The sequence below is a fragment of the Boleophthalmus pectinirostris genome, unplaced genomic scaffold, assembly GCF_026225935.1.
Source record: "Boleophthalmus pectinirostris isolate CB_2022bp ecotype Guang Dong unplaced genomic scaffold, ASM2622593v1 HiC_scaffold_6, whole genome shotgun sequence".
Lineage (NCBI taxonomy): Eukaryota > Metazoa > Chordata > Actinopteri > Gobiiformes > Gobiidae > Boleophthalmus > Boleophthalmus pectinirostris.
Genome location: NW_026571447.1, coordinates 765,001 through 790,000, shown reverse-complemented (window position 1 = coordinate 790,000; position 25,000 = coordinate 765,001). Strand labels below are relative to the sequence as shown.

The following is a 25,000-nucleotide window of genomic DNA, read 5'->3' as shown; positions in this document are numbered from 1 at the left end:
CCTCGGTTCTGGCTGCAGTTATGTCCGCCGTGTGTGCGCTCCGAGCCCGGGCCGTGTGCCGGAGGCTGCTCCCGGCTGTGCACTCGGTCAGACGGGCTCACAGTCTGGACGTGGCCGCTCCTCTGCTCCGGACACAGGCGTACATAAACGGCGGCTGGACCTCTGCCGCCTCCGTGTTCCCGGTGCTGGACCCGGCCACAGGAGAGGAGCTGGTGCGGGTTTCGGACTGCGGCCCCGGAGAAGCGAAGCGAGCCGTGGACGCCGCGTACGAAGCCTTTCACTCCTGGAAACAGTTCACCGCCAAAGTGCGTAACGTCTTCCGCCAAAGCGGTCAGAACGCTGCATGTCAGATTGTGTGTTTACTGCACAAGAACGTCCTCAACAAACAACAGGCGCGTTTCGTAAGCCTGTGTCGAGTTTGACTTTACTTTGAACCGGCGCAGTTATAAAAGAGTAAACACCAGACAGAGTCAGAACATTTTGATTTTACATTGCGCAATGACAAAGTGAATGACGTGTGTGACCCACGGATCAACAAGAAAACCTTTTGAAAGCACGTGCACGTACAGATATGTTAATATATGACAAAATAACATCACATCTGATAGATCACAATTTAGATTTGATCTCAGAAGTCAATGGGTGTCCCCACATCCTTTTATTCAGAAGAATAAATCTACTTCTGCTTCTGACAGTTCAGTCCACACTTCACTGTGATTGGTTAAATCCACCTGTCATTCATTCTACTTAGCGCAACAGAGGCTGTTCTGATAATCACGTCAAAAAAACATTGTCACAGGGATTACATCATGATTTTTAACACTGTATTGCCACGGTTTAATTTTATTCCACTATTCCACACACCAGTGTTTTCCAATGACAAACTCACATATATTTCAAAGTAGTTTATTTAATAAATGTAAAAGAGTGAGTGCAGAGCGGGTCACACTACATGTTTTTACACCTTTGGAATGATTTGATATTTTGAGATGATTTGCTGTTTTTCAGGAGAGGAGTTTGGTGCTGAGGAGGTGGTTTGATCTGATGATGCGACACAAAGATGATCTCGCCAAAATCATCACCTTTGAGTCTGTGAGTTTCACTGGAGCAGCTGAAGCTGAAGGATTTATAATCCCATGTTGACTGGACTTTAGGATTCTGCTTGTGGTTAGGGCCTGGTTTTGAGATTATGATTCTTTAATTTGTACTTAACTTGTAGTATAAAATCTGTTGTATAAGTTTTACACAAATCAAGAAGTAGTTTGTGAAGAAAAGTCCAAAGTTCTATAGAGACTTCTATTTTAGAGAGTTCCATATTGGTGACATCACACTATGAGAAATCTGTCCAAAAGTTTGGCACAAAGTTTGTTACAACACATTTTTCTGAGTCTTAAAAAAATATTTCAACAAAATAAAGGTGTTAACATTAGGGCCCGGTCAAGCAGAAGTAAACAGCAAGGCCAAAAATTGAAGTTAATGCATCTGATATAAAAATGGATTCAACAGATACATATGTACTCTAGTTTATGAAACTGTTGACCTTTTTTCTGTACCATTTTTGGTTCAAAAGTTCCATACGTTTTAAACAGACCATGTATGAAACATGAAACAAAAATTATTTCCCAAATTTCAAAGACCTGAAAATCATGTAAATAAATGGATGTATTTCATCATATCTTGTGTTATGCCATCTTTGAACTGTTGATGAAGGTACACGAGTTTTCAAAAAAAAAATGATTTAAAATGATAAAAATTAGCTTGGAAGGACTGACATATTTTATAGAAATAGTTTCCTTTCATTTTGAAGTCATATTAAAGTTTTCGGAAGAAAAAAGCAACAAATTATGCAAAATCCTGCACCTTCTACTTGTTTGCACAATTTTCCCTCCGTTACTTTTCCCTCCATTACCATGATCTTTCTTAATAAAAAATCTCATTAGTCAAAAAGTAAGAGGTTTTTCAACCTAATCTTGTACCATATGGTAGAAAACTATATGAAGCAAATATTCAAACCAGTTTGTTAAGGATATGGAAGTGAGAACCAAGAGTTATCACTGTTTGGATTTATTGCCCAAAAAGTGCTGCATATTTCATTCCCTCCGTTACCGACATGATTTTTAAAAAAATTTTGTCAATAACTTGAAAGAATATCACAGGTTTAACTTGACCCTGTTGGAGTGTTAACTCTTTCCTACATTCTGATACTTTACTTATTTCAATAGTCCCTCTAGTTTCTGAATAAGAGACATTTGAATGTCAAAAATCTGCCCGTTTCCCTCCGTTACTGCTTGACCGGACCCATTATTGTATTTGCCAAACACTAATATATGTGGGGAAAAAGTGGTTTTAGTGAAATCTTGTTATGATATAAGTTCTAGTTCCAGTGCAGTCAGCATTGTGGCAAAATTAAAAATTGAAAAAAAAAAAAAAAGCTAGAAATCACCCAACTTCCAGTGAAGTGTGCCCAGATTTGACCAATCTGTGAGTGGTCCCTGGTGTCCTGTCTGGTCTCTGGCCTCTGGTGTCCGGTCTGGTCTCTGGCCTCTGGTGTCCTGTCTGGTCTCTGGCCTCTGGTGTCCGGTCTCTGGCCTCTGGTGTCCTGTCTGGTCTCTGGCCTCTGGTGTCCGGTCTCTGGCCTCTGGTGTCCTGTCTGGTCTCTGGCCTCTGGTGTCCGGTCTCTGGCCTCTGGTGTCCTGTCTGGTCTCTGGCCTCTGGTGTCCGGTCTCTGGCCTCTGGTGTCCTGTCTGGTCTCTGGTCTGGTGTGTGGTCTCACAGGTGCTCTCTGTCCTCAGGGTAAACCTTTATCGGAGTCCGTGGGGGAGATCTTGTACTCGGCGTCATTCTTGGACTGGTTTTCTGAGGAGGCGCGCCGAGTCTATGGCGACATCGTGCCCTCGCCCTTTAAAGACCGACGCATGCTGCTCCTCAAACAGCCTGTGGGCGTGGCCTCCATCATCACGCCGGTGCGCCAGACGCCCTCGTGTGTGTCCTCTAGTGTCTGTCTGTGTCAGATGTCCTCCTGTCATCCTGTATCCCTGTGTGTCAGATGTATCAGATTGTGTCAGATGCCCTCCCTGTATGTCAGATTGTTTTTAACAGTAGATTTGTGTGTTTTTCAGTGGAACTTCCCAAGTGCGATGATCACGAGGAAAGTTGGTGCCGCGCTGGCTGCTGGCTGTACCGTGGTCATCAAACCGGCCGAGGACACGCCCCTTTCAGCGCTCGCTCTGGCCGAGGTCAGTCCAGCAGCAAAAACACAACACATCATGTAGTTTACGTGTATTTTCAGACTTGTGTGACCCGTGGACTGTATAAAGACGTGGACAAAGGGAGTGTGACGTCACCCTCAGCGTTCAGCTCCAAATGAAGCTCATCGAGGCTAGCATTTATAGCGGCGCATTTGGAGCCAAGTGAGGATGATGATGGTGGCGCCTCTTCCTGCCTGCACCTCTGGTTTGGCAGGGCACGAGTGCTCACCAGCGCTGTCAATCAAACCTGTTGCTAATGCTAATACCTTGGTGTTATTCATGTTTATATCTTAAACAATAGTTTATTTGTTTATTCTTTTAGTTTTTCAGTGGAACAGTGTACAGTAATAAACATTACACTAATGTAAATGTTCCCAAATTAGCCTAAAGGCTCGTTTTTACTGGCATCATTTCTTTCACCTTTTCAATAAAAAGCCATGTAGCAATTAGGCAAAAGCATAATATAAAACGTCAGGATCATGTGCGTGGAGCAGGTTCATATTTGAAAGTGCTCTGTTCATGGGTTTTTGCTTCCTGTTATGAATGTCATTTTCTGTTGATTGTTTTCAGTTGGCGGAGCAGGCTGGAGTTCCAGAGGGGGTCGTGAATGTGGTACCATGTTCCAGAGAAAACACACCGTCCGTGGGGCAGGTCCTGTGCACCGACCCCCTGGTGGCCAAGATCTCCTTCACCGGCTCCACAGCAACTGGAAAGGTACAGAACTGTGTCAGATGCCCTCCCGGTGTGTTAAATGCCCTTCCTGTATTTCCATGGGTCTTGTTCTTTGTAAAAGCTGCTTACCCTGTATTTTGGACCTCTTCAAACATGCTCTGAAATGTTCCTGTGTGTCAGATGCCCTCCCTGTGTCTCCATGGGGTGTTATTCAGTGTTAAAGCTGCTAACCCTGTAGTTTAGACAAACTACAAACTGAAAAGCATAGGATTCTTTTCATTCATACAGGGTTTCAGTTAATGCTCCTTTGATTTTATTTTCAGCAAAATATATATTAGTTTATTTTAATATTACCATGTGATCTTATACTAGTTCTAATGCTTAAGTCTTGTTTCTGTCTTTTCTGTTAAATGAGTGTCTGTTTCAGAACACATTTCATTTCAACATTGTGTATCAGAATCACGTCTTGTTCTGGTTCGTCCTCAGCTCCTGTTAAAGATGGCCGCCGACACAGTAAAGCGTGTTTCCATGGAGCTGGGAGGCCACGCCCCCTTCATCGTGTTCGACAGCGCGGACCTGGACCGCGCCGTGAGGGGAGCCATGGCATCAAAGTTCAGGAACTCAGGACAGGTGAGGGGACAGAGCTCGCGGTTTGCCTTCACCTTCTCGAATTGGATTTATTTAGTCACTCTAGAGATGAGGTCAGTGTTATTTACACGTTACTGAATCATCACGCCGCTTAATGTTAATCTGTTGGACATTCTATATTTACCAGCAGTGACTCAGCACTTTATTTCCTTCTTCATGGAGCTTTTGTTTAGTTTTATTGAATTGTTTTTGCTAATGCGTATATCACACATTCATCTCTCTCTCTATTTCTCTCTTTATATGAGAGGTCTTCAACAGGGGGTCGGGCCCTTAGGGGGTTGCGGAGGTACTGCAGTGGGGTCGTGAAATCTTTTGAAGGATGAGGACGATGTGGTTTTCAGTGGCTTCTGTCTGGTCGCTCCTTCATCACGTCTGTCTGTCTCTCTCTTCATTCCCTCGTCTCTCACTCCCGTCAACACCTTGGTGCGGATTTTATCGTTTCTTCTTAGGTACATGTGAAGAGTTCCATTACAGCTTAATTTTTCCGCTCAGTGGAACTTAAGCTCCACATGTACTACTGCACATCGGGAAGGGGTCAGGCAACTTCATTACCAGGCAGCCTGTATTAACCAGGCTTCAAACTCTGCAACCAGCCTCCTCTCTGTCCACGGAGCGACCGGGAGAGAAAAGGGAGCGACCGAGTGGAGGGGGAGTGACTGGGAGTTGAGGGGGGAGCAACCAAGTGGAGGGGGAGTGACCGGGAGTGGAGGGAGAGTTGTGTATTTTCTCTCACTCCTCGGAGCAGAATGACCAAAAAAGTTCCATGTCCTATAACATACTCTTGTCTGTGACACCTTGGCTCCTCTTTCATTTAATCAGATCTTTTAATAAGTCACATTTTGTTAAGACACTTCGATGGAATACTCCCCTAGTATTAAATGTACAATAACAATACAATAACAGAGTAACTGTTAATGCATGACACAAGGCCATATATATATATATATAACACAAGTGTATGCCATATGCTATATAGTAGGGGGTCCCTGCTCCCTGTCCTGGAAAACGCATTTCTCGCTCTCTAACAGTAGTAATAGCAGTAGTAGCAGTAGGATGTTGGTTTGTGGTGAGCAGGTCATGTGTGTGTGAAGCTTCTTTTTCCATGTGAATACTTGATAGCAGCAGTTTATTTTTGTGTTAATAGTCTTGTGTGTGTGTTGGACAGACGTGTGTGTGTTCAAATCGCATCCTGGTGCAGAGCGGGGTGTATGAGGCATTCCTTCAGAAAGTGAGCATGGCTATGGACCGGGAGCTCAAAGTGGGTCACGGAATGGAACCCTCAACCACCCAAGGCCCACTTATCAACCAGAGAGCAGCCGAGAAGGTAACACTGCAGAGTCCTGTTTTAGTCCTGTTTTAGTCCTGTTTTAGTCCTGTTTTAGACTTGTTTTAGTCCTGTTTTAGACCTGTTTTAGTCCTGTTTTAGTCCTGTTTTAGTCCTGTTTTAGTCCTGTTTTAGTCCTGCTTTAGACCTGGTTTAGACTTGTTTTAGTCCTGTTTTAGACCTGTTTTAGACCTGGTTTAGACCTGGTTTAGTCCTGGTTTAGTCCTGGTTTAGTCCTGGTTTAGTCCTGGTTTGTTTTAGACCTGGGATAGACTTGGGCTAGACTTGCCTTGGTCTTGGTTTAGTCCTGGTTTAGTCCTGGTTTAGTCCTGGTCTGTGACATTAAACCATCTCTGCACTGCCCCTCTCTGTCCTGTAGGTGGCACACCAGATCTCGGACGCAGTGTCTCTGGGGGCAAAAGTTCTGAAAGGAGGCTCGCGATTGGCCGGTTCGTTTGTAGAGCCCACCCTCCTCGCTGATGTCACCACCGCCATGCTGTGCGCCAGAGAGGAGACGTTCGGCCCCGTGATGCCCGTGCTCAGGTCTGGCAGAGTGGTCAGCCTCTCCTTCTCTCAGTGAGGAGGTTGTGGGTTAGACTCCTGATTTCTCTGAGTGGAGTGTGCATGTTCTGTCTGTGTTACTGTGGCAGAGTGGTTATTCTCGAGGTTGTGGCTTAGATTCCTGATCTCATATTTGTCATTTTCAGGTTTGACACTGAGAAGGAGGCTGTGGCCATCGCTAACGCAACTAATGTGGGTCTGGCGGGTGAGTTCACTACTGCACATGCTTCTACCACTGTTGAATCCTGGCTTAGTCCTGGCTTAGTCCTGGCTTAGTCCTGGCTTAGTCCTGGCTTAGTCCTTGTTCTGTTCTGTGTTCAGGGTACTTCTTTTCACGGGACGTGTCTCAGATCTGGCGCGTGGCGGAGGCGTTGGAGGTGGGCATGGTGGGGGTGAATGAGGGGCTCCTGTCGGCCGCTGAGGGGGCCTTCGGGGGATACAAGCAGTCGGGACTCGGGCGCGAGGGCTCCAAGTACGGCATCGACGAATACCTACATGTCAAGTACGTGTGCTACGGAGGACTGGAGCCGTGAAGCAAGCCATGCCAAGGGACCGCCAAGCACACAGGAATCATACGCCATCACACAACAATTTACAAACCATCACATGCCAGTCTACGCGCCAACAATACAGCAGTCCACATGCCAATCACACACCTTTCTAAATTCGAGGCTCACAGCACCTTACTCATGGAACCACTCACCCATTCATACACCAGTGGCTCCAGACACTGGGGCTGAGGTGGGTTAAGTGTCTTGCCTAAGGATACAACAGCAGTATTCATTTGTAGTAGTCGAAAACTCGCCACCAACTTGTGTGCTGTGGATCTGTCCGCTCTACCAACAATGTTTTGTGTTGAGTGAGATTCAAACTACCAACCGTAGCTCAGTTGGTAGAGGACGAGCACTCTACCAACAGGCAACGCACACAGCAATGTACACACACTACAAAGCACACAGGCTCCCTAAATGTTCGCCATTTCATTTTGAGGCAGTACTAGTATTCAGTGTAGTATTCATCCATCCTAAACTTAACCAAACAATCTGCTCCTAAACCTAATCCCAACCCTAACAACCGGATGGTGAAATAACATATTAGGCAAAAATAAACATTTGCTAAAACATAAAAAAAATTAGACACTAACTACTACCCCAGAACGAAATGCTGAACATGCCAATCCACACGCCAACACCAATCTGTGGCACATGGGCACATGGGCGCTCCAATGAAAAGGGACTAAAGTGAAAGATTCTACATAAAGACTCGTGTAAGATTAACAACACTGACAGAAGTTTCCATGTGTGTCTTTACAGATAATAAACATTTGTATTTTAGAATTATAAGAAAGATTCGGTTTGACGGTAAAATGATAAAAACTGTCTCCATCTCTCTTTGAAATTAATGTGAAACATTTTTGTAGTTTTTATAGAGTTACAAAAATATCTTTACTTTTGTACCAAAACCTGAACAGTGACTAATGAACAAACGTTTATTTAATTTTTGCTATTAATTTATTTTTGTTATTTAGATTGATGTTGTCGTAAAATGTGTTTGAAATGATGTTTTGCTAAACATGATGTTTCATGATCAGGGTGCCATAATGCCTGTTGGATGCATGTTTTTTTACATTGTCTTAATATTATTTTGAGTTAACATCATATTTTTGTTGACAAAAAACTAAATAAAAGTGATTTATGAATCACAAAATTATGCCTAGAATTTTTAAATTGAAGTGCATTTGACCAGTGATTAGTTTATTTATTTTAATGAGACAGGAACAGTGCACAGTCTACATGAACCTTAACAGGATTTCTTTTTTTTTTTTTTTTTTTAGATTTTTGAGGTGGTGCTACTGAGACATCTTTCCATATTTTTTCTTGGGGTCTTCACACAAAATTAGAGCTCAGTGAGTTTTAATTTTGATACCAGCCACAGGCATGCCCAGTCTAGTTTAATATACTTGACTTTTGTGATTTCCAATCATCTGGATGTGGCTTTAATGCGCCTACATTCCATTTATCTGTTACAAATGTACTCCGTGTGACTTATTTATAGACTTTTTTGCTGAGGCCTAACCTAAAATAAAAAGTCAGATTTTCATAGTATGATTATTCATGGTTAGAAAAGTAGCCCATACTTGACATTTGGGCAACATATCAGTTTTAATAATATCTCATTTTAGATGTATTTGTAAAATAAACTGAACTCTTAACATTGTGAAACTTTTCTGGTGAGGGTCCATCAAATGTTTTTGGACATGTTATTGCTTTGGAGTGTTTAACAGCATGGCCTTTATGGCCTTTATATCTTCATGGAGACCAAACCAAACCGAGTTACAGGTCAGATCTGTGGAGAGTCGACCCCACTCACAGTCAGAAGGCCTGTTTTTCCAGGTATTTTTGAAATTAAAACCACCTGTAAATGAATAACTGTAAAGGTAGAGCTGTTTAATGTCTCACTGTAGAACATGGTGGTTAATTGTTTTTATTTCTATGATTGTGTTTGCTCAAATTATGAATGTGCTAAAAAATAAACTCAAACTTTAATCAAAAATACTTTTATTTTTCAGTCCTGTACAAAAATGTATTGGAGCAAAAGTAAAAAGAATCCACTTTAAAATCTACTTAAATAAAGTACAGATACCTAAAATGTATACTTAAGCACGGAACTTTACTACTTTTACTTTTTTCTACCACAGAGGTGATGCTTTCAAGCTGTGAAGTAAAAAGAGCCAGAGAAACTTTGATACAAAACACTTTTATTACTGAACATGTTTGATTGACAGCTGCAGCTCTTCATGTTGAACAGTCTGTGCATCCTCTGGACCAGGGTCTGATCCAGGACTAAACTGGGACTAAGCAGCAGGTTGGTCTTGATCAGGACTAACTGAGCCGCTACAGTGCTCGGATTGGCTGACGTCAGTTCATGCTGCATTCTGATTAGCTGAACAGTCCTCGTGATAAATCCTGAGTTTCATTGGTTAAAGGCAAAAATTCTTTGGCAGAACTCCATTTTTCAGCATCCTTTGTACCTTGGTGCTTTAAGGTGCATGTCGATCCATCTGAGATGCTCTGCTGCTGTGAGAGGAGGCGATCGGAGGAAGAGGAGGAGGTCTGAAACATCACAACAGTGATGAGGAGCAGAGCCAGAGGAGCAGCGAAGAGCAGAGACGAGTTACCTGTTGAATGTGACCTCAGGGGTGATGCTGTTGCCGTGACGATGAGGCAGTGGGAGGGGCTTCAGTGGCACAGCGGGCTGTGACTGCGTCTGAAGTGCACAGAACAGGTTAGAATACTTCTGCACTGATTCCATAAATGTTACTGAGCAACCATAACAAACAAGAGCCAAAGTGTGTGTAAATGACACAGTTGATACTTTGCACACACTGGGCCTGTTCTATACACAGCTACTGCACACATGAACAAACAGCCAAAAACTAGTCTGAAAACTCAAGAAAAAATACCAAATGGATTTAAACAGCACATTTTCGGAGCCTGAGTTTGTCATTGTTAAATTTGTCCGTGTGGCAGTGATTTCCGCTCTTCTCTATGCAGCTGTCCTGTGAGTCCTTACGCCTGATTGGACAACTGTCTGCCCGCCTCTACCTGGGGGTTTGCTGCTTGCTGGTTTCTGATTGGTGGGGGATCTCTACACTTGACCAATCCCACTTCAGCTGTTTCAGAAGACAGTTTGCACCTGTTGGGACTGTGAGCTTTGTGTCATTGTGTGTGTTCTGGTGTCTCTGTCAAGTCTCTGTATTTGATGTGACTCTTTTCATTTGTCACTATTGACTTTGTGTTTGATTGTCAAGTCCTTTATTGTATACTTTGTTTTCTTAAACTTAAACTTGCCCTTTGTTACTCTTATGTAAATTGTAAATGACCTTTTCTATAAATATTTTAGATCCCTTTTTGTTTAGTTTACCTGTTAATTCCTGTTAATTAAATTACTTCTTTAATTTACCATTTTTCCACTTTGGTTTTTGTTACCTCCTTGACCCTAATGAGCCGAGTCATAATCAGTGTTGGGAGTAATGCGTTATAAAAGTAACGAATTACAGTAATGCATTGCTTTTAGCTGTAACGCAGTAATGTAAGGCATTACAGGGGAAAAAAATAGTAATATTTTACTCGGTACAAATGTGAGTAACGCGCGTTACAATGCTTTTTAACCTGGATTGAAGTGGTGGGTTTTTCCTCATACACATAAATCACTGCGATATCAACAGCGGTGAAACACGGCCGCAGAACTCCACGCTGTTTAGACCTGGTTGAGACTTGGGTCAGTTCTGGTTTAGTTCTGGTTTAGTTCTGGTTTAGTCCTGTTTTAATCCTAGTTCAGTCCTGGTTTAGTCCTCCTCTTCAGTCCTGGAATCAGTCCGAGGTTAGTCCTGTTATAGTCCTGGTTCAGTCCTGGTTCAGCTCTGGTTCAGCTCTGGTTTAGACCTGGTTTAGTCCTGGTTCAGTCCATATACGGAGCAAAAATTCAGCATCTTCACAGTTATTTTGGTGAGAGTAACTTAAAAGTAATGCAATAGTAATGTAATGCCTTACATTTTAAATGCAGTAATATTGTAATGTAACGAATTACTTGGAAATGACAGTAATAAGTAATAAATAACGCATTACAGTTTTAAAGTAACTTGCCCAACAGTGGTCATAACAGACATACTTCTATATTTTTGTAGCCCACTTTTGACTTTTCTTCACAAACTGATGTAAAACTATAATAAATATTTAGCACAGGTTCTGTCCACAGACTGGATATGTAAATTGGCACAGCAACTCTCTAGCTGCAGCGCTCCAAACAGAAAGTGTGCATAGGTTCCATTCACTCTGGTTTCAACTTTGTGTGTAAAAAGTGTGGCCTCTCTCTCTGTACCTGCTGCTGTCAGGCTCCTCACTCTGACCTGACAGTGTTGGTCTGAACCTGCTCTACATGATCCTGGGGTTTTTATTTCAACATTTTGTCCCTGAATCAAGACGTGAACATGAGTAACACAAGAGTCAGGCTCTGTCGCTCCAAACCAACGCTGAAACGTGTGACATGTGCTGTGAGGCAGACTGCAGGAGACAGAGGCCGGAGCGCAGACAAGAGGTGTCATTGTGCGGCCTGCGGGGGGGCGTACCTGAGCAGAGGTCACGGGGTCAGGGGGGAGGGGCTTTGTGGGCGGTGCTTTGTGAGTCTGGAGCTGAAAGGGTTCGTGTTAGCAGAGCGTTAGAGAAACATCAGAGAAACATGCAGCTCAAAAGCCAAAGGTCAGAGACGTACCTGAGAGAAGAGACAGGGGTCAGGGGGCAAAGGTCGTGAGGGAGGGGCATGCTTCTGTGCAGAGAGAGAGAGAGAACAGAAGAGAGAGAGAATAGGAGGAGGAGAGAGGGAAGAGAAGGTGAGAGAGAAAGGCAGAGTGTGTGTGTGTGTGTGTGTGTGTGTGTGTGTGTTTGTGTGTGTGTGGGTGTGTGTGTGTGTGTGTGCATGTTACCTGAGATGCGTGGCCATGGGCGGGGTCAGGGGGAAGGGGCTTACAGGGAGCCGCCGGTCGCCCTTTGACCTGGAGAGAGAGAGAGGGAGAGAGGGGGAGAGTTAGGGAATGAGAGAGAGAGAGAGGGAGGGAGGCAGATGAGTCACAGGAGTTTGTAGGATCAGAGGTCAGGATTATTTTGACTCTTTGCTCTTTATATGATAGAGATACACAGTTGTACACAGTAATGAGGTCCAGGAGGTCCAGGAGGTCCAGGAGGTCTGGAGCTCTAATTTTTCTAGACTTTTAGTAATAGCGAGCCCAGGACTGTGTCATTATGTTTGTCTGTGCAAGTGTAATTATGTAGCTTTAAGCCATGTTCTAATGCTGTTACGTCCTCAAAAACAGACCTGGAGCTCCAAATGCTTTAGATCAGGGGTGCTCACACTTCTTCATCATGTGAGCTACTTACAAAATGATCAAGTCAAAATGATCTACCTAATACAAAGCCAAACAAACTGCACTGAAACACTGTGCCCCTTTTTTGGACCCTCACCCACAGTTTGAGAACCTCTTCTTTAAGAGAACTTCCTCTGGCAATTTACACAAAACTGTGAAAAAAGTGAAGGAAGATTTTTAAACCTGTTTTTTAAAGTTCCAAACTGGAGTTGCATTCTTTTCTGGTTTTGCAGTGATATTTACCAGCCTCTGCACATTTACCGAACCAAACGCACATTGTGACAAACACAGATGCATTTGTGCACTTTTGTTAGACAAACTTCAGCCAAATGTGGCAGTAGGTCTGTTCTGTAGATCCGCTCTATGCTGTAGACCTGCTTTGTGCCAACACTGGAACACAAATTTAGACTCGTTTTTGCTTCACGTTTGGTCTTGCTCTTCTAATCAGCGCACTGTGGGAGGGGCTTGTGTTCGCTGTACGCAGGAAGGAGCGAGAGCGTGAAAAGGCGAGGGGTGGTGTGCTGACGTGAGGCAGATGGACAGGTGGGATGTTTAGGAAGTTTAACCTGCCCTGTGATGCACGCTGGTACACGAGGGCACACGCTGTCGCAGACGAGCTGTGCATAGGGAGCGTGTGTGTTTGTGATGTGCTGTAGAGCACAGGCTGCACTGAGACGCCCCACACGCTCCTGCACCCCGCTACAAGTTTATTGCCAACAGCAGCAGCCGTAATGAAATATGATCGCACTTGTTGAGTGTCAGACTTCGAGTGAGAGACAAGACCGAGTCCAAACGCGAGTCCGAGACGAGACACGGTGATCTACCCACACGACCTTAGCGATCGACTTGTAGATCACGATCGACGTATTGAGCACCACTGATTTAGAGCATTGGAGCACTTCCTGTTTTACACCATGACACCTCAAACTGGGACAAAGTGTTTTCTGCCTCAGAGAAGAAATCAGCCTAAATGTGCGGAGTTTGTGTGTTAAACATGAATGAAACAAAACACAACTCGAGGTCTGTGAGGTCAGAGGTCAGGATAGTCACTTACCTGTGCATGGGGCGGGGCCTGAATTGTGATCTCCTCTCCAGGTGGTGGGGCCAGTGCATGAAAACGTAGCGGCATGACCTGCTCCACGTTCCTCCTGTCACCCCGCGGCGTTCTAAAACAGAGAAAGAGTGATGGAGGAGACGACCAATCAGGACCTTCTGAAACCACAATGATAATAATAAAAAAACACTGTCTTTAGACAATAGAATGAGATTTTCAACTTTAAAAGATAGGACTTTCTTTTCTATTCCCATGTGTCTTATCTGTGTGTAATCGTCAGTGGTGCAGGGAGGTTTCATAGAGGTCCATGGTGTAAACTAGTCTTTGTGCTTTAACTTCTTGGGTTCTTTTTAAAGACAATGCAGTAAAGTGTGTTTACCTTGTTGACATGTTTTGGCTGCTAGCTGCAAGCCATCTTCAGAACTGTCACCGGTGTTGGTGGTGACGTGTCGTATATCAGCTGTTGTTACTTCCTGTAGGCGTGGTCAGCCTGATGGACCTGGCAGGTCGCTCAGACTGACCACGCCTCCCGTCGCCCGGTGTTCTCTGGAGGAGGGTGTCCCAGGTGTGTGAAAGGAGGAACGCGCCGTCATCACGGTTAATCCTGTCCGTGCCTCGTTTCCTGATTGCAATGGCCTCCTTGATCCAGCGTTTGAACTTGTTGTTTTCCGATCCAATGACCCGAGCCCCGTCCCAATCCATAATGTGGTAGGTGGTAGGAAGTAACAACAGCTGATATACGACACGTCACCACCAACACCAGTGACAGTTCTGAAGATGGCTTGCAGCTAGCAGCCGAAACATGTCAACAAGGTAAACACACTTTACTGCATTGTCTTTAAAAAGAACCCAAGAAGTTAAAGTATATAAGAAGACAAAATGAACATCTTTTGCTTAGTCTTTGTGCTCTTCTACTTGTCACTACTTATCATTCTAAAGGTATTCAGGAAAAGGGTAATTTCTGTTCTGTCAATGGGACTTTTTTGGAATAAAATGTAAATCAAATGATTATCAAGTTTCGATACTAGAGCAACACACAACCCAGCAGTTTAAATGTAAAATGGTCACATTTTTATGCAGCGCTTTTCCACCTTCAAGGCTCACAGTGCTTTATAACAAGGAACCACTCACCCATTCACACACACACTCACACACTAGTGTACACACACACAGGAGGCGAGGTGGGTTAAGTATCTTGCTCAAGAACACAATGGCAGCATTCATTTGTGGGAGCTGGAATCACACCAGCCAACCTGTGGGTCAATGGATCTGACTGTTCAACCAGTGATGTTTATGTCGAGAACTGCCAACCTAGTGGACAAACGCTCTACCAACTGAGCTACTGTCATCCAGTTTACAGCTACATATCTCCATTGGATTAATATTATTATATTATAGCATCGCAGTCAGTTTGTCCAGTTGCTGTGCATATGGCAAAAGAAGAAATTTTATTTGTCAACTGGAAAAAAGTTTATTTTGGTCAAATACATTTCTCAGGTCATCCACTGCGCCTTCAGTTCTAGTCAGACGCTGGTGGACACTTCCTTATATCTACCTCCAGGGAGGAGCTAACTACACTGAAACTACTCTGAAATTAAAACCCTACTTGTTTACAGTTTCTGTTAGTTAGTCTGTTAGTATGGGGTCTTATATATATATATATATATACATATTCAACCAAAATAAACTTTTGCCCAGTTGACAAATTGAATTTATTCTTTTGCCATGGATTCTACCTGGACAAATGTGGGATTTTACACATGTTGCTGTGTACAGTTTTGTATCATGGTTTTGTATATTTATGGAAAACTGTCATGTGAGAACCTGGGGGACGTGGCCTTGTACAGGCTCGTACTGCTAACCATAAGAAGGGTTTGAATAGAGGCCAGGAGAGATTGCAAAAATACTCAAACATGCATGGATGACATCTAAAACCTCTTCAGGCATATTTTTGAAGAAGGAGCAACATTATAACGTGGGAGAAAGCTAAAGATTTCATAATATGCAGAATACTGCCTCTTTAAGTCTTAAATTAGTCTAAACATGGTCTAAACCTGCTCTAAACCCAGTGTAACCCATGTCAAAGTCGTAGGATAAACCAGGTCTAAACCTGGGCTAAAGCCGGTCGTACCTGTGCTGGTGCAGTTTGCTCTGGGGGAAGGCTCCATGTCGTAGAAGTCTTCGGATTCGAGGCCAAACCAGAACCAAGACCAACAGTGGGAGAACCAAGAGGAACAGGACCAAGAGAGCCACACGGACCGGAGACGAGTCTAGACCAGAGAGAGAGCAGGACTAGAGCAGGACTGAACCAGGACTGAACCAGGACTGAACCATGATTAAACCAGTATTTAACTAGGACTAAACCAGCACTGAACCATGATTAAACCAGGACTGACCTCTGGTGGACCTGGTAGGCCCAGAGTCGGTGCTCCCTCCGGTCCCTGAGCTCACACAGTCTGGAGGAGCCCAGCCATCGTCACAGTGACAGTTTCCATTACTGTTACACACCTGGACACAAGAAGGATCACACAGGAGCCTGAACCAGGACTGAACCAGGACTGAATCAGATCTGAGCCACAGACTGTATGTATGTAAGTGGCCTAAGTGAGTGTGACGTCACCCACAACATTCGGCTCCAAATGAAGCTCATCAAGGCTTGCAGTTATATCGGTTAATCTGCAACCAGAGACTCTATTTCGCAACACAGTCAATGAAACCTGTTGCTAACATTAATGGGAGTGACCTCAGGGAAAGAAGGAGCCTGATTGGTCTGTTATTTATGTTCAGATCTTGATTTAGGGACTAAATAGTAACATAAATACACCAGATACACATCATATAGAGCAGATTCAAACCAAGATTTTGAAGTCAAAAACAGCAGCAGTTACACAGAAAGGGGCCATACTTTTTCAATAGAAAGTGAATAGGAGCCACTGAAACACGAAGCACCCTCATGCTCACTTCCTGTCTGGAACACGGCGGTTAGCAGGTTAGATATGTCCAGAGATATACAGGATATGGACTGCAGGCATAAAGATGGAAACGAACCAGGTCTAGACCAGGACTCACCCCGTGACCGTGGCACTTCTGTCGGCACTCCTCCACCCTGAACACAGAGTCCTCCTGACACCTCTGATCCAGGCACACCTGAAACACAAACCACAGGACTAAACCAGGATTAAACCAGGTCTGATTCAGGAATAAACCAGTAATAAACCAGGAGTAAACCAGTGGTAAATCTGGACTAAACTAAACCAAGTCTGAGGACTAAACCAGGTGGCTGTGGTGTACCTTGCCTGGTCCACAGCGGGTCCCTGGGGACACAGAGGCAGGGTCAGAGACATCTTGTCCCAGGTGGAGGTAGGTCCCTCTACACACCAGGTCTAGATCCTCGTCCAGGTCTGAGTGCACTGTGGTGGTCAGGATCTCTGCAGAGCTCAGGAGGGGCCTCTGTGTTCCTCCGCGACACTGCACACGCCCACACAGCACGTCCCTGTGGGAGTACAGGGAGCAGTACAGCAGCACTATTTGTCTATCTGCTGTAGTATTTGTAGTAGTAATAACAGTAATAGTAATAGTAGTAGTAGTAATAGTAGTACTTACTGGTCAGGGCAGGGTAGGTAGGAGCCGTTACTGAGTTGGCCGCAATTTCCAAATTGATTTCCCTGTTTATTCACCGATGAGAAACACACGTCTGGAGCCCGCGTCGAATCTGTGAAGAACCAGGATTAAACCAGGACTAGACCAGGACTAGACCCAGGACTAAACCAGGACTAAACCAAGACTAGACCAGGACTAGACCCAGGACTAAACCAGGACTAAACCAAGACTAGACCAGGACTAAACCAGGAGTAAACAAGGTTTGAACCAAGACTACACCAGGACTAAACAGGACTGAACCAGGACTAAACCAAGACAAGACCAGGACTAAAGCAGCATTACCAGGACTAGACCCAGACCAGACACTGGACTAAACCAGGTCAAAACCCGACTCGAGCCGGACTCACTGGGGCCCCAGAGGATCTGGCACTGCTGGTCCAGAGTGGCACAGACTCCTCCGTAGCAGTAGGACGCCCCCTGGAGGCAGGGCTCTCCGTTCTGGAGGTAAACGTTGGGGGGACAGTGAGGAGACGTGCCGCTGCAGAACTCAGGGAGGTCACACTCGCCCAGGGGCAGTCTGCAGACATAGCCGGCCGCACGCAGCTGAGGGGAAAGAGGGGTTAGAACCACACACTGTATACAGAAGTGAGTGTGACGTCACCCACAACACTCAGTTCCAAATGAAGCTGACTGAGGTTAGCAGTCATAGTGAATAATCGGGAGCACATTTCCATATAGAATATATATGGAATATCATTTTCAACTGCAAGTAATCAGGAGTGAGTTGTTGAAGGCAGTGTCCCTTCCCGCCCACATCACCGGTTCAGCAGGGAACAGGTGTCAGTCAAACCTGTTGCTAATTTTAGCGGGAGTGAGCTCAGGGAAAGAAGGAGCCTGGCTGGTCTGCTGTTAATGTTCTTATCTTGATCATGTCCAGGATCATGTAGAGCAGGTTCAAATCAACATTTTAAGGTCAGAATGAGGAGCCTGACAGCAGCAGATACAGAGAGAGGCTTTTCAATACAAAGTGAACTGGAGCCACAAGCATACCCATGCTCACTTCCTGTTTGGCAGGCGCGGCTAGTGGGATAGATACAGGATATGGTTCTGACTATTCCTGGGAGTCCACAATAAAAAGGTGCAGGAGCAGTGTGAGCGACAGACTGTTTTCTGACCTGACAGTCAGAGCAGCAGACGCCATTAGACGAACACTGAGCTCCAGAGACCAGGCGACACGTGGAGGCGTTACAGCAGGGGTCCAGGCACTCCTGACCGAGCAGAGGAGAGACGGGCTTTAAAATCAGCCAATCACACCATCCACATCAGAGTGATACCTGCAGGAGGCCACAGTCACACTCCTCTCCAGGTTCCAAGTACAGGTTCCCACAGCGCGGCCCCCCCAAAAGGCTCTCAGGGCTCGGCACGTTAAACAGACACATGCCTGCCCCATGGAGCAGGCTGAAGCTCAGGTCCTCCAGGCTGCAGCTGCTGAAGCTCTGACCTGGGAGGAGCCTGTGGAGACATGGAGAAAGAGAGAAAGAAAGAAAGGGAGAGAGGAGGAGAAGGTAGAGAGAGAGAGAACAAGGGACAAAACAAGGGAGAGAGGGAGAGAGGAGGAGAAGGAAAAGGGGGAGAGATGGAGGAGAGGAAGGGGGGCTGAAACTGGGCTGAACCAGCACTAAACCAATATTAAACCAAGACTAAACCAGAACTGAACCAGGACTAAACCAAGACTAAACCAGAACTGAAACAGGACTACACCAGGATTACACCAGGATTACACCAGGACTAAACCAAGACTAAAACAGGATTAAGCCAGGACTAAACCAGAGACTAAACCAGGTTTAACAGAGGACTAACCTGACCTGTCCGGTCTTACCCGGTGGAGGGCTCCATGATGCAGCTGTGGCTCTGCCCCTCGCTGTCACACTGACAGCGGCGTTCTGCAGAGTCGTGGCTCATCCCGAGGTTGTGTCCGAGCTCATGAGCCACTGTGGAGGCCACGCCCAGAACACTCACCAAATGGTCCTGGAATAGAACCAGCAACCGCACAGTGACACACTGAGTTTAGAGCACTGAGTGAGTGAGTGAGTGAGGGGTTATGGGCCACAGGAGACATTCAGTCACAGCTAATGGAAGAGAAGAATAAAAGACACACCACGTTAACTCCTCCAGAGCGATCTCTGGAACACATGGAGCTCTGAGACGCCATCCCCACCGTGGTGCCATCGAACGAGCCGCCCCTGAACGCAACATGACACAAATGTTAAAAACAACACACACAGGGCCTTGAACACAACACAGAGACATGACACACACACACACACAAGCACTCACATACACACACACACACACAGGGCCCTGAACACAACACAGAGACATGACACACACATACACGTACACACATACACGCATGCACACACACACCTCCGTGCGCACACACACATACATACATACATGTACACACACACACACACACACACACACACACACAGGGCCCTGAACACAACAGAAACATGACACACACATACATGTACACACATACACACATGCACACACACACCTCCGTGCGCACACACACACATACATACATACATACATGCACACACACACAGGGCCCTGAACACAAGAGAAACATGACACACACACACACACAGGGCCCTGAACACAACACAGAGACATGACATATACAAGGCCCTGAATGCACCACTGAGTGACATGACATAGACACCAAGCCCTGAACCTGCCGGAAGGATGAATTCTCTGATATCTGTGAGTTGACAAAATCAAAGTCTTCCAGATACTCCTATTCTGTGACCAATCACAGAGCAGCTCTGAGGCTTGTTTTGCTGTTGTGATGCTGCAACCAATCAGATTCAAGTATTACACAAAACATGTTTTTCCATGTTTTCCTGATCACTTTCAGCAAACTGTGTAGAATTCAGTTCAGAGGGCTACACATATTGTTGCCGTGGTAACATACATGATGAATTGGACGTTGATGAGGTTAAATACATGAGCTGGGTGTTGCCGTGGTTACGTACATGATGAGCTGGGCATTGTCGTGCCGTATACGAGGCAACAGGTCTCTAGATCTCCACTGGAGGAAGTTGTGGAGCGTTTCAGTGGGATTCTTCTCGATGTGGATTTTGTCTCTGTCACTCCAAATCTCCAGACCAGTGAGGGCTACACGCACGTTCAGAGGTCTGTAAAACTGACACAAGGACTAAGACTAGACAAAGACTAAACCAGGACCTAAACCAGGACTAGACCAGGACTAAACCAGGAATAGACCAGGACTAAACCAGGAATAGACCAGGACTAAACCAGGACTAAACCAGGACTACACCAGGACTAAACCAGGACTGGACCAGAGTCTGAGTCTTACCCAGTCGACCTGGTTGGCCACATCCAGCATGCGGTAGATGATGGTCTTGTTGTTCTTCTGATAGTTGAGAAACTGGACAGAAAAGAGAGATTCAATTTAAAACACAAGTACAAAGTATGGTCTAGATCAACTGAGACGGAAGACAATCTGAGCTGAGAGAGATGAGAACTGAGTAGATTTCAGGCTGTCGGCTAAATGTTCTCTTTTAGTATGAGTTCCACATAAAAGTGCAAGTGACAGTTTGGACTACACATTTAACTAAATGACCATTAATTTATTAAACTCACTTTTTCCCCCCAGTTTGGTCATTTTTTTGGTTTCAGATTTTTCTTTTAGGTTTTCTAAGTATAAATTGTGCTGAACTTTTGGTCAGAATTCTCCCAGAGTGAAGTTATCAGTATCACAGTATACGTCACAGTGTACGAGACAGTGTACGTCACAGTGTACGACACAGTGTACGACACAGTGTACGACACAGTGTGCATCACAGTGTACGTCACAGTGTACGTCACAGTGTGTGTACGTCACAGTGTGTGTACGTCACAGTGTGTGTACATCACAGTGTACGTTACAGTGTACGTTACAGTGTACGTTATAGTGTATGTTACAGTGTACGTTACAGTGTACGTTACAGTGTACATCTTAGTGTACGTCATAGTGTATGTTACAGTGTACGTCACAATGTAGGTCACAGTGTACGTCACAATGTATGTCACAGTGTAGGTCAAAGTGTACGTCACAGTGTATGTCACAATGCACATCACAGTGTAGGTCACAGTGTATGTCACAATGTATGTCACAGTGCACATCCCTGTGTACGTCACAGTGTACGTCATAGAGTATGTTACAGTGTACGTTACAGTATATGTCATAGTGTACGTCACAGTGTACGTCACAGTGTACGTCAGTGTATATTACAGTGTACGTTACAGTATACGTCATAGTGTATGTTACAGTGTATGTTACAGTGTACGTTACAGTGTACGTTACAGTATACGTCATAGTGTACGTCACAGTGTACGTCATAGTGTACGTCACAGTGTACGTTACAGTGTACGTTACAGTATACGTCATAGTGTACGTCACAGTGTACGTCATAGTGTACGTCACAGTGTACGTCACAGTGTACATCACAGTGTACATCACAGTGTATATTACAGTGTACGTCACAGTGTACGTCATAGTGTATGTTACAGTGTACGTTACAGTATACGTCATAGTGTACGTCACAATGTACGTCACAGTGTACGTCATAGTGTATGTTACAGTGTACGTTACAGTATACGTCATAGTGTACGTCATAGTGTATGTTACAGTGTAGGTCAAAGTGTATGTAACAGTGCATGTTACAGTGTATGTTACAGTGTGCGTTACAGTGTACATCATAGTGTACATCGCAGTGTATGTCACAGTGCACATTACAGTGTATGTTACAGTGCATGTTACAGTGTATGTTACAGTGTATGTTACAGTGTATGTTACAGTGTACTTCATAGTGTACGTCACAGTGTACGTCACAGTGTACGTCACAGTGTACGTTACAGTGTACGTTACAGTGTACGTTACAGTGTACGTCATAGTGTACGTCACAGTGTACGTCACAGTGTACGTCACAATGTACGTCACAATGCACATCACAGTGTACGTCATAGTGTATGTTACAGTGCACGTTACAGTATATGTCATAGTGTACGTCACAGTGTACGTCATAGTGTACGTCACAGTGTACGTCATAGTGTATGTTACAGTGGGCTTGTACCAGTGGAGCTGAAAACAGGGGGAGATCGGAGCAAAGACGTTTTAAATCCCGGAGAATAAAGATGACTCACTCCACTCACTCACTTCAGGGGTCAATATAGACAAATAATATTATGGTAAAGTTATAGAACTGCAGTTTGAACTCACCTCCTGATGATCCACAACCAGAACCAGCTCAATGTACTTGGTCTCTGTCAGAACGTCCCTCCTCCTCTAGAGACACACAACAGTTTAGTCCTGGGTTGTTTCTCATTTAGTCCTGTTATAGTCCTGTTATAGTCCTGGTTCAGTCCTGTTATAGTCCTGGTTCAGTCCTGTTATAGTCCTGGTTCAGTCCTGTTATAGTCCTGGTTCAGTCCTGTTTACCCGGTGGTGTTGTTGTGGGGATGTGGGGGGTGCAGTGTGAGTGACTCCACAGCTGGTCTCTCTAGCACCTTCTGCTGGTCCTGAGGAGAACAGCAGGTGCAGCACATCAGGTTCCTTGCAACTTCCTGTTTCCAGCACCTTACTTCCTGTTTCCTGCTCCTCAGGCTGCAGCTCCAGACTCAGCGTTGCATTCAGAATGATCACCCCCCTGTCCCAAACAAGAAGGGTCTGAGCCAGAGCCAGGTCTGAACCAGAACCGGGTCTGAACCTGGGCCAGGTCTGAACCAGAGCCAGGTCTGAACCAAAGAAGTGGACTAAGAGAGTGTGACGTGACCCACAGCGTTTGGCTCCACTCAAATGAAGTTTGTGATGTTCAAGGTTACAGGGGAGAATTTGGAGCCAGACTCTATATTATGAATAGGATTTTTTGACGGATAAATAGTGAAATAAAAACACCGGGATCATGTAGAGTGGGTTCATATGAACATTTTAAGACCAAAATGACGAGGCTCACAGTAGCAGGTACAGAGAGAGGGACCACAACTTTCCAGTGTAAGTCAAGAGGAGTCAGAGTCAGAAGGAATCAGAAGAGCCGTATGTGAACTTCCTATTTGCAACGCGGTGGCTAGTGTGTTAGCTAAGTCCAAGTATATGTACAGTCTATGTTTGGAACACGGACGTAAAGTCATGTTTAAATTATAGAAAAAGCCAGTGACATAAAAACACATTTCCTGTGTTTAATTTGTTTGATTCAGTACACAATACCGATTCTGATACTACGTTGATAATAAAAAAATAAAAAAAAAATAAAAAAAAACACTAGAATGTGATTTTCAATATTAAATGGTATTATGGTATTACGTTATTATTACAATATTATGGCAATACTACCTTTTCTATTCCCATGTGTCTTATATGTATGTAATGGTCAGTGGTGCAGTAGGTTCATGTTGGTCCATGTGTGTACTAGTCTATGTGCTCTGACACTTGTTCTGATACAGAACAACATCATTCTAAAGGTTCTTTTCTGTCCTGTGAATAGGACTTTTTAATATTGATACCTGCTCTAATGAGTTCACTAGTTTCACTACTAGTTTGGCATCTCTTTTTAATGTGGTCACTTATTGAGTACTTCTTATACTTTTCCTTAGCTCACAGCTTCCCCGAGACAGACAGAGGGAAATGTGACACCTTCAATACAGAATCACACTCACACACAAGGAGCAGCAGAAGTGTCTTGCCTAAAAGCACAGCAGCAGAGACTAACCTAAGGCCGGAGCAGGTGCTGAGGGCAGCTCTGGACTCAGGGAGGCCCCGGACTCTGCCATGGTAAAAGCAGTGTGTCTGAAACTCAGGAAAGACCGGGTTTAAACCAAGACTAAACCAGGACTTAACATGTCTTAGTGTGTGCTGCACTCACCACGGGGTGCTCCTGCAGGGACAGCCCTGTCCCGTTGGGGAGGTAGTAGAACACAGAAGGCTGTTTGGGCAGAAGAAGACTGAGGAGAGAGAGGGCAAAGGTCACGCTGTATGCTCACACGGAGGGCAAAGATCCTAGGGTTTGTATTTCGCCATTTTGTCCATTAATAAAATTCCTACTCTTATAAATTCCAATTCCTCGTGAGCTTCATTGGAGCTGACGTCTATGGCACAAACACCGGTCACTACAGCAAAGCACACATGAACGAACTCCATGGAATCTGCTCTGTTTGTGTTCTTCTATGAATGTGTGTATTTGAAGTGAAATACATACATATATAGTGAAAAAATAGTGTTGGTGTGAACAACACATTTAAGGCTCAAAAGCTCCAAAAGCCCAAAAAACTCAAATCAAAGGCCCATATTAGGCTATTTTCTGATCTGTTCTAATGGAGTTTCCTCGTCACAAACAGACCTGGAGTTGTGCTTTGTTTCATTTACACATGTTTAACACAAACCCTGCACATTTAGGCTGAGTTCTTCTCTCAAACTGAAAACACTCTGTTCCATCAAAGGTCAGAGGGAGAGAGGGCAAAGGTCAGAGAGATTTCAACATTTGTCAAACTCACTGGTTTTTCTCCAGCTCCAGAATAAGGAGCCTTCCCCCAAACTCCAGACCACACTGCAACTGCTCTGGATGCCCATCCTGAGAGGGGGACACAGAGAGGGATGAAGGAGAGAGATGAAAAAGAGGGATGGAGAGAGGGATGGAGAGAGGGAGGAGGGGGAGGTTTAGTCCCACTTTGTCCAAATAGCTCAAAACTTCATCATGAAGCTAGGACATCATTGTTTTAAACTCAGTTTAAACTTCTCACTGAACTTAAATCAGAACTGAATAACTGAACCAGGACTAAACCAGCTGGAAAAGTCACTAATATCTCTGTTCTGGCTTTGATGTTGGTCATGAAAAGTCCTGGTATAGTCCTGGTTCAGTTATTCAGTTCTGGTTTAGTTCTTGTCTGGACAGGAGGAAGTCCAACAG

The 25,000-nt window shown here is 44.7% G+C and overlaps 2 protein-coding genes across 5 annotated transcripts in view; one reads left to right on the top strand and one right to left on the bottom strand.

Moving 5' to 3' along the window:
* The window catches only part of aldh5a1 (aldehyde dehydrogenase 5 family, member A1 (succinate-semialdehyde dehydrogenase)), an 8,204-nt gene extending 41 nt beyond the window's left edge, over window positions 1–8,163 (top strand). Inside the window, exons 1-10 of the mRNA XM_020922270.2 lie at window positions 1–305; window positions 1,009–1,092; window positions 2,793–2,963; window positions 3,120–3,236; window positions 3,819–3,962; window positions 4,407–4,550; window positions 5,734–5,892; window positions 6,272–6,435; window positions 6,600–6,658; window positions 6,775–8,163. The exon at window positions 1–305 is cut by the window's left edge and continues 41 nt beyond it. Coding sequence (XP_020777929.1) covers window positions 21–305; window positions 1,009–1,092; window positions 2,793–2,963; window positions 3,120–3,236; window positions 3,819–3,962; window positions 4,407–4,550; window positions 5,734–5,892; window positions 6,272–6,435; window positions 6,600–6,658; window positions 6,775–6,986 — 1,539 coding nt within the window. The 5' untranslated portion in view covers window positions 1–20 and the 3' untranslated portion in view covers window positions 6,987–8,163. The remainder of the gene's footprint in view (window positions 306–1,008; window positions 1,093–2,792; window positions 2,964–3,119; window positions 3,237–3,818; window positions 3,963–4,406; window positions 4,551–5,733; window positions 5,893–6,271; window positions 6,436–6,599; window positions 6,659–6,774) is intronic.
* Window positions 8,164–9,194: 1,031 nt separating this feature from the next.
* The window catches only part of adam15 (ADAM metallopeptidase domain 15), a 29,139-nt gene continuing 13,333 nt past the window's right edge, over window positions 9,195–25,000 (bottom strand). The window contains exons 3-23 of one of the 4 annotated variants that reach the window (XM_055163537.1): window positions 24,588–24,664; window positions 23,960–24,038; window positions 23,807–23,889; window positions 22,540–22,747; window positions 22,321–22,386; window positions 20,416–20,487; window positions 20,072–20,241; window positions 19,186–19,270; window positions 18,907–19,055; window positions 18,362–18,539; window positions 18,203–18,295; window positions 17,435–17,630; window positions 17,031–17,139; window positions 16,719–16,920; window positions 16,497–16,574; window positions 15,824–15,935; window positions 15,559–15,697; window positions 13,428–13,539; window positions 11,936–12,004; window positions 9,632–9,720; window positions 9,195–9,566 (exon numbers count right to left, since the gene is read on the bottom strand). In XM_055163537.1, the coding sequence (XP_055019512.1) occupies window positions 9,494–9,566; window positions 9,632–9,720; window positions 11,936–12,004; window positions 13,428–13,539; window positions 15,559–15,697; window positions 15,824–15,935; window positions 16,497–16,574; window positions 16,719–16,920; window positions 17,031–17,139; window positions 17,435–17,630; window positions 18,203–18,295; window positions 18,362–18,539; window positions 18,907–19,055; window positions 19,186–19,270; window positions 20,072–20,241; window positions 20,416–20,487; window positions 22,321–22,386; window positions 22,540–22,747; window positions 23,807–23,889; window positions 23,960–24,038; window positions 24,588–24,664 (2,439 nt within the window). In that variant the 3' untranslated portion in view covers window positions 9,195–9,493. Of the gene's footprint in view, window positions 9,567–9,631; window positions 9,721–11,935; window positions 12,005–13,427; window positions 13,540–15,558; window positions 15,698–15,823; window positions 15,936–16,496; window positions 16,575–16,718; window positions 16,921–17,030; window positions 17,140–17,434; window positions 17,631–18,202; window positions 18,296–18,361; window positions 18,540–18,906; window positions 19,056–19,185; window positions 19,271–20,071; window positions 20,242–20,415; window positions 20,488–22,320; window positions 22,387–22,539; window positions 22,748–23,806; window positions 23,890–23,959; window positions 24,039–24,587; window positions 24,665–25,000 lie in introns of those variants that run through there. The other 3 variants (XM_020922265.2, XM_055163538.1, XM_055163539.1) reach the window with 3 other exon arrangements.